Source organism: Moschus berezovskii, chromosome 23, assembly GCF_049115385.1.
Source record: "Moschus berezovskii isolate FMDL1 chromosome 23, NW_MosBer_1.0, whole genome shotgun sequence".
Taxonomy (NCBI): domain Eukaryota; kingdom Metazoa; phylum Chordata; class Mammalia; order Artiodactyla; family Moschidae; genus Moschus; species Moschus berezovskii.
Window position 1 is genome coordinate 48795311 of NC_142482.1, and position 12398 is coordinate 48807708.

Here is a 12398-nt window from a genome sequence, read left to right on the forward strand (position 1 = left end):
TGGGTTCCCAGCTCCGGCTGCATGTTGGAGTGACACCTGCCACGTGCATCCCTTATCAATGAAATCAGAATATCCGGGGGTGGGGCCAGTTACTCCCCAGGTGATCCCATCATGCTGCCCGAGTTGAGAACGACTGCAGTGGTCCAGATGAGAAAAGATGAAGGGCTGGGAGCCGTGGGTGTCCTAGTGAGGAGCAGGGATGTGCTGGGAGGGAGGTGGATCAGATGGGACTTTGTGGCTAATTGCATGTGGGGGTGAGGGAGAGAAAGGAGAGAAAGTCAACTGAGTGTACGCACAGTGATCTGATTCTCGGTGTTTTTGGTTCCAGATACTCCTTTTTTGTAGCAATGGGCTACCTTACAATCTGCCACATCAGTCGAATCTACATCTTCCACTACGGAATTCTCACTACAGATTTTTCTGGGTGAGTATCTTCATTTGCATTGGGGTGGTTGGGTGGCTGACTTTGACTCAGTCCCTTGGGGTCTGTAAAGATCAAGAGCACAGGTGTGAGTCAACAGTGACTCGGTTAAATCATTTGGTAAGATGGTGCACGTGAAGTTGAGGGCTGTGATTTGATTGCTCCGTAGGATGGTGAGCTCTGCCGTTGTTGTAAGGCGGGGGTCGCCAGCCACATGCTATGGGCTCTGTCTGGGCTGCCACTTGATTCTGTAGTTATATTGGAACATGCCCAGGCACTTACTCATGTATTTGTTATCTGCAGCTGCTTTTTGCACTACGGTGGTACCTCTGAGTACTTATGACAGAAACCATATGACCTTACAGAAGCCAAAATATTTCCTATCTTGCTCTGTACAGAAAAGGCTGCCAACCCCTATTCTAAGGCCCCGAACACAGAGTTGGTGTTTTATCTCTTACTAATTAATAACACAAAATTCTTCCATAGTAGCTGATAAACATTGGGTTGCCCAAAAAGTTCATTCGGATTTTTCCACGCGATGTTACAGAAAAGCTGGATGAACTTCTTGGCCAATCCAACAGCTGCTCCGTGAGCCCCATTGAGTGCCCCTTGGCTGCTCTGGCCTTCTTTCCAGGTCCCCTCCCCAGCTCCCCCAGACCTCTGGCAACCAGAAGGGTAATGTCTGGCATAGCAGGGGTCTCCATACTTCTTGTAAAATTTTGTCTATCACCGTGGCCTTCACCCAGGGGGCACCTACTGAAGGTGACGGTGAATCAGTGAAAAGTTTGTGCTCTGTTGATGTTCTTTCAGGAATATCTTTTTGCGAATCTTGAGGACGGACACTCAAGGAGAGATTCTCTTCCTCACACGTCATGTATTATCCACATCACTTCCTAAGTTCGATTCTCTTCTATGCAGGCAGCCTGAGGTCAGGGAGAGCCTGGGTTCTCCCCTCAGGTTGACCTGCCTTTCATGGGCTGAGTCGGTAGAGAGTAATCAATGAAATAAGGGCTACAACTTACCACTCATTTGTATGGACTTCCCAGGTTATGCACCTAAACTCGCCCACTGTGATGAGGCTTCAGGAGGCGAAGTGTTGCTTGGAACACAAAAACTGTTGAGTTGAAACTTCCACAACCCTAGTTTGGCCTCAGACTGGCTTTCTGGGCATAAGTTCCTCTTACCCTCAGTCCTCTGGGTTTTGCCTTTTTCTCTTTGAGTTGCATCCTTCCTTTATTTCTTTCCTCCCAGATTGTGGACCACTGTTTTTCAGTTTTCCTGAAACAAATTCACAAACTTCTTTCTGTTTTTTTAATGATGTGTATGGCTAGCAAAATATGGAAAATATAGGAGCAACAGAGATTAGCAAAATAGGCGCAAAGTTATAGCATTAAAAGTAATTTCAAAATGGTGGTCATAACTCTCCTTAGAGTTTAATCGACAAACTTCTGTTTTTTTGGTCTAACCCCAGAACTGTGTCCCCCATTCCCCATACTTAGAAGAGCTTCTGGCATGTCATAGTGAAAGTGAAGTCGCTCAGTTGTGTCCGACTCTTTGCGACCCCGTGGACTGTAGCCTACCAGGTTCCTCTGTTCATGGGATTTTCTAGGCAAGAATACTGGAGTGGGTTGCCGTTTCCTTCTCCAGGAGATCTTCCCGACCCAGGGATTGAACCCAGATCTCCCGCATTGTAGGCAGATGCTTTACCATCTGAGCCCCCGGGGAAGAACACCTGGCACATCATAGGTGTTCACTAAATGAATGAGTTAAATATTCTAATATTTGAGAAAGCCAAAAGGGTGTGAGGCAGGGTTATAAAAATGAAAATCTTGCATTAAGATTGCTTTGCAAGCATCTTTGCTTCCCCTTACCTTCTCAATCTGTGTTGGAGAAAATCACTCCGGAGACAGTGGATGGGGATTGTGTAAGAGCAAAGCCATCATTGATCAGATCCACACTCCAAGGAGTGGCTTGGGTTCTGCCTTGGAAGGTACCTTCATTCATCATTCAGCAGACCTGACTGAGAGCCTGTAGATGGCAGGCACGATTATAGGAGACAGAGGTGAGGAAAGGCTGAGGACGAATGGCTGTGCAGTTACCCATTTCAGGTTTGTATAGGAAGGTCACCTGTGAGCGCGTCATCATGAACTGGTTTGACGTGCGTTCCCCTAATTCGTGTCCACTTGGAGCCTCAGAATATGTTCTTATTTAGAAACAGGACCTTTGCAGGTGTAACTAGTTAGTGTGAGGGCATGCTCAATTAGGATGGGCCCTAAATTCACATGGCAGGTGTCCTTATAAGATGTCCACGAGAGAGAGACAGAGATACACAGAGGCAGGGGCGGCCATGTGAGGACAGAGGTAGAGATCAGAGTGATGTGGCCATAAGCCAAGGGACTGAAAGGGTTGCCGTCTGCCCCGAGGAGCTAGGGAGAAGCATGGAACATTCTCCCTCAGAGGTTTCAGAAAAACCCAACTCTGCCAGCACCTTGCTTTTGGCCTTTCTGACCTCCAGAACTGCAAGACGGTAAGTTTTTTTTTTTTTTTGGTTTTAAGGCACCCATTTGTGTTATGGTGGCTCTAGGAGGTGGATATCCATTGTTCTGATTTCATATGTATCTGCTGACCGTGGTCCCCGGCTCCTGGTCACACAGGACACAGTGCCTCCCCCTCCACATTCCTCCCTGCCCTCATGGCATCTCCTCTAGTGGTTTTGTTCATAAAACTCTCGAACGGTTGTTACGTCATTTTTAGTATAATTGCAATTGTGGAAAGTTACCAAAAGGGAAGGATAGAGGGCAAATTATGGGAAGACAGTCATGTGTTTTTGAAACGGGGTGGATTTGGGGTTTGACAGCAGGGGAGGATGGAAGTTCCCGTCCACTCCACTGTCAGCGGCGTAGGCGAAATGTGGTGTTTATCCTCTGGCATTTTTTGTGTCTGCTTGTGTTAAGAAATCTCTTCTTTACATATAAAAGTGAAGACTGTTTGAATGAGAAGGGACACTTCTGTTAGGGAAAGGAGACAACGAAGATGTATCTGCTCCTGTACATAGAAGGTGATTTAGATCCCTAATTGGCAGGTGACCATACTTTATTCCAGAGAAGGCAATGGCAAGACACGCCAGTACTCTTGCCTAGAAAATCGCACGGACAGAGGAGCCTGGTAGGCTGCAATCCATGGGGTCGCTACTAGTCGGACATGACTGAGCGACTTCACTTTCACTTTTCACTTTCACACACTGGAAAAGGAAATGGCAACCCACTCCAGTGTTCTTGCCTGGAGAATCCCAGGGACGGGGGAGCCTGGTGGGCTGCCGTCTATGGGGTCGCACAGAGTGGAACACGACTGAAGCGACTTAGCAGCAGCAGCAGCATACTTTTTTCAGTTCTTGGAAGGTATGGGTCTTTTTTTTTTTTTTTTCAATTATAGGGCATCCTTAGGCAGAAGCATTATTTTTTCCCTGTCACCCTAAATGCACAGTGCCTCACTGATATAAATCCATCTTCTTGGGTAACGTCAGGAACGTAAATGGAGAGGTGCAAACTAACTGGAGATTGACAAGGTGTTTTGCATCACAGATGGTCAATAGGAGAGATTCTTACTGTCTGTTCTCATTGCCTTAGTCGCTCAGTCGTGTCCAACTCTTTGTGACCCCATGGACTGTAGCCCACCAGGCTCCTCTGTCCATGGAATTTTCCAGGCAAGAATATCGGAGTGGGTTGCCATTCGCTTCTCCAGGGGATCTTCCCAACCCAGAGATCAAATGTGCATCAGATTCTGTACTGTCTGAGCCACCAGGGAAGCCCCAATAGGAAACAGTTCTCATGATGAACTTACAAGCAACCAGCAGTTCTCTTTCAGAATGGAATTTGTTTAACACTGCTGTTTATGTTTTTATGTTGGTTTCGGAGAAGGCAATGGCGAGCCACTCCAGTACTCTTGCCTGGAGAGTCCCATGGACGGAGGAGCCTGGTGGGCTGCAGTCCATGGGGTCGCTACGAGTCAGACATGACTGAGCGACTTCACTTTCACTTTTCACTTTCACACATTGGAGAAGGAAATGGCAACCCACTCCAGTGTTCTTGCCTGGAGAGTCCCAGGGACGGGGGAGCCTGGTGGGCTTCCGTCTGTGGGGTCACACAGAGTCGGACACGACCGAAGTGACTTAGCAGCAGCAAGAATCTTATTTAGGATTTTGTTGAGGAATCAAGCAGTGATTTGAAGTTACACTTGGTGTTTTAAGGCAGCAGCCTGATGTGATAGCTGTTCTCTTCTGAGCATGCGTGCAAACCTATGTGCTTAACACTGTTGTTTAGAGCAAGAGCACAGACAGGAGTTGACCAAGATTGGATTATGTTTGTGTTGTTACTTGCTCCGTTGTGTCCAACTCTTTGCAACCCCATGGACTGTAGCCTGCCAGGCTCCTCTGTCCATGGAATTCTCCAGGCAAGAGTACTGGAGTGGATTACCATTCCCTTCTCCAACAATGATGTATATATGTTTCTAATTTGGGGGAGCACATAAACTTGTACTTCAGATTATTCTGGGGCTTGGAATTTTATCATTCTGAAAGTAATCAAAACTGGTGTGAATGGTGAGGGCAAGTGACCATACTTTATTCAGTTCTTGGAAGGTATGCGTCTTTTTTTTTTTTTTAATTATAGGGCATTCTTAGGCAGCAGCATTATTTTTTCCCTGTCACCCTAAATGCACACTGCCTCACTGATATAAATCCATCTTCTTGGGTAATGTCAGGAACGTAAATGGAGAGGTACACACTAACTGGAAACAATAATAGATTCGCTTTTCTTAGTGATGCTAATGTCATTTGTATCAGTACACATAGAGGCCAGTGTCCTCCATGTTTTCTTTCTGAATGCAGGTTATTAAAAATATGGGAAGATTTAACTGTTCTCCCTGGGGAAGCTCAACAATTGCTTGTAATAAAGCTGATACTTGATTCCTTTTAAGTCTGTGATACTGAACTGATTGTTTTTTGCTCACAGAAGGGTGCAAATCGCGTTTTCTTCTGAGGGAAACAGCAAGAAGGAACCTTAATCCTTTTGCAGACAGGGCCAGATTCAGGCAGATAATTGCTCTGTCATCAGGATGGCAATTTGAGTTGCTCATATTTTTTTGAAAACATCATGAAATGAGAACTTTTATACGCTGCTAGTAGGAGTATAAATTGGTACAACTGTTCTGGAAGGCAACTTAGCCACAAATTTTAAGCAAGAAATTTTTAAAAGTTTATATCCTATTATAAATTCCTAGGAACTGAAGTTCCTGAAGGAAATCAAATTTATTCATACATGTGTTCAACTTATGAATAGTTCAACTTGTCAGTAATAGTGCAAAATTGGAAACATCCTAAATGGTCCAAAAGAGGTGAATGGTTAAATTATGATACTAAATGGGAATTCCTTGGTTGTCCAGTGGTTCAGACTCCATTCTCTCACTGCTAAAGTCATAGATTCAATCCCTGGTTGGGGAACTAAGATCCCACAAGCCACATGGTATGGCCAAAAAAATTAAAAAATAAATTCTGGTACTAATATACATCCATTAAAATGATGTCTTCAAAGAATATCTAATAACACTGGAAATGCTTACAATATAATGGAAAATCAAAACCACACCAAAAAATACATGTCTTGAGATCCCATTTTCATGAACATGGACATGTTGGGGGTGGGAAGGAGTGGAGGGAAATAAATGCTAAGACAGTGATTCTATGTAGAGTTGGGGAGTGGTCTTTATTGGTGATCTCAGTAATTGTTTTTTAAAATTTTACATAATAAGTTACTAAATTTCATTTTAATATAGTTGAATGCATACTGTGCATGCTTATCATGGTGAATTGCAGCCTACACCAGTGGAACAATAGCCATTTGTGTTCCTGGTTATCCTGTTGGGCATTCTAGAAATACCACTCACTCACACCCCTTGAGGTGGTAGAGCTCATTTGCCCTGTTGTTCCATGGGAGATGTTTTCCTCTGTTGGTTTATTATAGTCCTGATCACTGGACTGATCAGCCCAGTATGTGCAAATAGGTGGGGTCTGTGTCTTAGATTATATTACTTTTTGATTTAAATGCGACACGGATGGTACTATGGTATTTGAGTTTTATCCTAAGTCAGTAACTCTGACGTCTCAGTAAGCTGTGCCGTCTGAGTTTGGCATCTGATCTTACCCATCTGTTGAAATAAATTGGTGAATGAAAAAGTGTTCAGAATGGACATCCTCTGAGCAGGAGCGTATGGCACTGGTCCTTACACCCACAGGAAAGTAAGAATGCAGGAGGAATCTAACTCCATTTCCTTCCCTACAGCTTGCCAGTGTGTGTTTTATAAGCCCATGATCCCACTTGTGAGTTGTTTCTTATTTGCTAGAACTTTCTTCAGATATTTCAAACAGAAACGCTATATTATTGAAAGTATAGTCTGGGTGATGAGTAACAATATTTGACCCATAGCTGCTTTCTTTCCCCCTCCTAGAAGGGAGATTTTTTCATCAAGAATGATAACAATATGATTCTTACATCGACCTAAAGGTACAGATTTCATATGGAATAACTTATTCATTTACATTGGTCCATATATTTACTGTTATGCACTTTATTAGTCTGGGTTCTGTGAGAAGTGGATGCCAAGGTGGGAATAGAAATATGAGATTTGTTGGGTGGAATACCTGTGAGGGAAAACATGGAGGCAACTAAACAGGGAGGTTCTTCCATCTGGGAGAGCCATCAGATGGAAATGCACGTCTGGCCCCTGAGATGGAGAGGAAAGGAGGGGACTGAGGTCTTGGACTGCTGTGCAGTTCTGGTAATATTTCAGCGAGTTCAGTGATAAGTCCTTGAGCTCAGATCCCCAGCTGAGGAGCACCCTACCTGGCCTGGAGGGCCCTGCTGGGCACCCTGCTGTGCTCAGTCATTGACTGGACACAGACTCAGGAGGTGTGGGCTCAGCACCAACAAGGCGAAGGAACCAGAGGATGTAGCTGGATCGGTCAATTACGCATCCCCAGCAGCCAATCAAAGAGCTGCTTTCTCATGCCCATTGTTTCTATGAATCGATACTAAATGCTTTGCTGAACGTGTGCCTAATTGTGGAATACATTGAATCTAACCCCCAGCCTTTGACTGTGTGGATCACAATAAACTTTGGAAAATTCTGAAGGAGATGGGAATCCCAGACCACCTGACCTGCCTCTTGAGAAACCTGTATGCAGGTCAGGAAGCAACAGTCAGAACTGGACATGGAACAACAGACTGGTTCCAAATAGGAAAAGGAGTACGTCAAGGCTGTATATTGTCACCTTGCTTATTTAACTTATATGCAGAGTACATCATGAGGAACGCTGGGCTGGAAGAAGCACAAGCTGGAATCAAGATTGCCGGGAGAAATATCAATAACCTCAGATATGCAGATGACACTACCCTTATGGCAGAAAGTGAAGAGGAACTCAAAAGCCTCTTGATGAAAGTGAAAGAGGAGAGTGAAAAGGTTGGCTTGAAGCTCAACATTCAGAAAACAAAGATCATGGCATCTGGTCCCATCACTTCATGGGAAATAGATGGAAAAACAGTGGAAACAGTGTCAGACTTTATTTTTTGGGGCTCCAAAATCACTGCAGATGCTGATTGCAGCCATGAAATTAAAAGACGCTTACTCCTTGGAAGGAAAGTTATGACCAACCTAGATAGCATATTAAAAAGCAGAGACATTACTTTGCCAACCAAGGTCCGTCTAGTCAAGGCTATGGTTTTTCCCGTGGTCATGTATGGATGTGAGAGTTGGACTGTGAAGAAAGCTGATCGCCGAAGAATTGATGCTTTTGAACTGTGGTGTTGGAGAAGACTCTTGAGAGTCCCTTGGACTGCAAGGAGATCCACCCAGTCCATTCTAAAGGAGATCAGTCCTGGGTGTTCATTGGAAGGACTGATGCTAAAGCTGAAACTCCAATACTTTGGCCACCTCATGCAACGAATTGACTCACTGGAAAAGACTCTGATGCTGGGAAAGGTTGGGGGTGGGAGGAGAAGGGGACGACAGAGAATGAGATGGCTGGATGGCATCACTGACTCTGTGGACATGAGTTTGAGTGAACTCCAGGAGTTGGCGTTGGACAGGGAGGCCTGGCATGCTGTGATTCATGGGGTCGCGGAGAGTCAGACACGACTGAGCGACTGAACTGAACTGAAAGGAAAACAAATATTACATTTCTTTAAAAAATTTTTTTAAATTTTATATTAGAATATGGTTGATGAGCAATGTTAGTTTCAGGTGTATAGCAAAGTGATTCAATTATAAATATGTATCCTTTTTTCAAATTCTTTTCCCATTTAGATTATTACAAAATAGAGTTCCCTGTGCTATACAGTAGGTCCTTGTTGGTTATCTATTTTAATTATAGCATTGTGTACATGTCCATCCCAAACTCCCAATCTATCCTCCCTCCGACACTTCATTTTTCCCCACTGGTAACCATATTCATTTTCTAAGTCTGTGAGTCTGTTTCTGTTTTGTAAATAAGTTCGTGTCAATTTTTTAAGATCCTACATGTAAGTGATATTTGTGTTTCTCTGACTTAGTATGATCATATCCACGTCCCTCTGTGTTGCTGCAAATGGCATCATTTCATTCTTTTTAATGGCTGAGTAATATTCCATTGTATATATGTACCGTATGTGTCTTCTGTAGAGAGAGAAGAGCAAGCTAATTCTGTGACACATTTTCTTTATGGGTATATCAAGGTTATAAACACTTTTAAGATGAAGTTATAAATTAAATGTAGAAACTAAGTTTGCAAAGTGCATGGTCATCAGAATGTGTGTCTCAGAATTCAAAAAAAATTTGTGCTGGGCTTTGTGTAAAGAAGGCTGGGCGCTTAGATCCTATTACTGATTCCTCAGACTTACACTCTTACAGGACAAAAAGGCTTTGGGGGGAAGAAAGGTTATATCTGGCAACTACGTGGAATGTGATGCTTAGAGTGAGTCCCTTTCAAGATAAATAGCTCTTGGCATCTGATATCCATTCTGGGTTAGAAGTCTGGTGGAACATCAAGAAGATGAGCTGTGAGGTTTTATTGGTCTATAAGGCCAAATTGCTCTTATAGAAAGTTTTGATGTAGTCCTTATTTTTAGGACCCAAACCTCCATGTTCTGGAAGCAGTTATTATTATTACTTTTTCACTATATAAGAGTGTGATCAAAATCAGTGTCAGCTGTGAGCTGTCCTGCTGCCCTAGAGTGACCACCCTGGGGGCCCCCTGTCCACCACTCCCATTTCACCCCAGTCCCGGAGAGAAAGCCGCCCCTCCCTTCCACGGGCAGACCGCTCACTTCCCCTGCTCTTCACCTTTCACAGTGTGAGGACTCTTGTTTCAAATCTTGGCAGTGGGGCTTTTGCAAATAAGATATAAAGTTGGGTGTAGGTGTTAAGATTTCAAAGGGCCTTTGTTGACATGCTGTTTAAAATAGTGTATCTTCTTAGTTTATACTGGTAGTTTAAAATATGACATGCTGATTCTTTTAAAGAGATGGAAAATGGAAATGGGAACGAGAGGAATTAAAGAAGAAAATGACCTCAGAGAGGTGGCTGGGTACAGTGGACACATCAGCTTTGGCCTAAGGATGCTTTGTGTCCAGTCCCATCCTCCCACACCTGGGCGTGGCCAGAGCTCAGGGCCCAGAGGCTGTGCTGCACCCTATGGTTATCTCAAGGATGCAGTCATAGGACACTGACCAAACCTCAGCTTTGTATGTAAGTGAGCCCCCAGAACATACGGGTTAGAGATGGCAAATTCAGTAAGAAGCCATGAGGATGGAGATCAGAAAGCCAGGCTATACTTAGAAGGTTTAGAGGAAGGTGTGGTAGTTGGGCAGTAAGATTTTCTCTTGTCTTATGGGGCAAGAATAGAGCTATTAAAGGTACTGAGCTAGACCAGATGATTGGTAAAACCAAACTGCAGCTTTGGTTCTTATTGAGATATAATTCACGTACCTACAGTTCACCCATTTAAAGGACACAATTCAGCAGGTTTTAGCCTATACGCAGAGTGAATTTATAGAGTGTAACCATTTACAGTGGTTAATTTTACATTTTCATCACCCTCCTACCCAAAGAAACTTGTATGCAGTAACTATCACTCCTCACATCCTCCCTTTACCCCAGGCTTAGGCAACCAGCAATCTATTTCATTTCTCTATGGATTTGCCTATTCTAGGCATTTTATATAAATGGAATCATACAATATGTGGCCATTGGGTCTGACTTCTTTCACTTAGCATAATGTTTTCAAGGTCTATCTACTGTAGCATGTAGCAGTACTTTATTGTTTTTACTGAATTATTGAATATTCTGTTGGATGGACACGTGTGTGTGTGTGTGTGTGTGTACTGTGCTCAGCCATGTCCCACTCTTTGTGACCCCATGGACTGTAGCCCACTAGGCTCCTCTGTCCAGGGAATTTTATAGGCAAGAATACTGGAGTGGGTTGCTATTTCCTCCTCCAGGGGATTTTCCCGGCCCAGGGATCAAACCCACATCTCCTGCATTGCAGGCAGAGTCTTTACTGCTGAGCCTACTGGGGAAGCCCTGGATGGACATATCATGTTTTATTTGCCCGTCAGTTGATGAGAAAGAAAAATATGTCTACGCATAGACTTGTACATACATGTTCAGAGCAACACTATTCATAGCAGCCTGAAAGGAATAATCCAGACACCCATCAACTGATGAATGGATAAATAAAATGTATTTATATAACATCTGGGTTGTTCCTTTGGGGCTGTTATGAATAATGTTGCTTTGAACATGTATGTACAAATTTATGTGTAGACACATCATGGGTATATACCTAGGAGTGGAATTGCTTGGTCATGTGGTAATTCTACGTCTAACCTTTTTTGAGAAACTGGCAGACTGCTTTTCAAGCAGCTACACCGTTTAATATTCCCACCAGTAATGTATGAGGGTTCCAGTTCTCCGCCTTGTGGCCAAAACAACCTGTCTTTTTGATTCTGGTCATCCTGGTGCCTGCCAAATGGTGTCTCATGGTTTTGATTTGCGTTTCTCTGATGATTGATGACAGTGGAGCATCTTTTCATGTGCTTATTTACCACTTGTGTATCTTTTCTTTAAGATCAACGTCCACCTTCAGAGCCTTTGGCCCTTTAAACTGGTTATTTTTGTCTTTTTATTTTTAATTTGGAAGAGTCCTTTGTGTAGTCTAGTACAGGTTCCTTAGCAGATATATGATTTTCACATATGTTTGTACATTCTGTGAAATGTTTTTTCACTTTTTTTTGATGGTGTATATCCTTTGAAGCACAAAATATTGAAGTTTTAATGACATCCATTTAATCAGTTTTCTTTCCCTTTGGTTGCTTGTGCTTTTGGTGTTATATCTAAGCGGCTGTTGCCATGTTGAACGTTATAAAGATTTATGCCTGCGTTTTCTTGTAAGAGTTTTGTAGTTTTAGCTCTTACGTTTAGGCCTTTGAACCATTTTTAGTTACTTTCAGTATGCTTTTTATGTGGCTGTCTAGTTGTCCCATCACTATTTGTTGAAAAGACTATTCTTGCTCTATTGAACTATCTTGGCACCCTTGTTGACATGGGTGTCACTTCTTAAGCTTTTTTCCCCCTCAAATTAAGATTGTTGCTATTTTAGGTCACTAAATGCTTTATTTACAGGAAGCTACATTTTAAAAATGTGTTTCTTTTTCTTTACTGTGTGTGCATGGAAGAATTGCCTTTAGACCATATTAGGATGAAGAAGTAAAAATATATCTCCATCCAGGTGGAACCAGGGCACTGGATTGGGTGTTTCCCAGACTAGTGATGCTTACACATTAATGTGCATTTGAATTCCGTGGAGATCTTGTTAAAATTCAGGTTCTCAGTTTATGGTTGAGGGTGGAGCGTGAGCTTCAGCAAGTCAGACAAGCTCCAGGAGATGATG

General features: G+C 43.2%; 1 protein-coding gene across 3 annotated transcripts in view; it reads left to right on the forward strand.

Annotated features, from left to right (window-relative positions):
• MBOAT1 (membrane bound glycerophospholipid O-acyltransferase 1) overlaps positions 1-12398 on the forward strand; it is a 116861-nt gene that overhangs the window by 72669 nt on the left and 31794 nt on the right. For all 3 annotated transcript variants that reach the window (XM_055406101.2, XM_088831395.1, XM_088831396.1), the window contains one exon: positions 329-424. In XM_055406101.2, coding sequence (XP_055262076.2) covers positions 329-424 — 96 coding nt within the window. The remainder of the gene's footprint in view (positions 1-328; positions 425-12398) is intronic.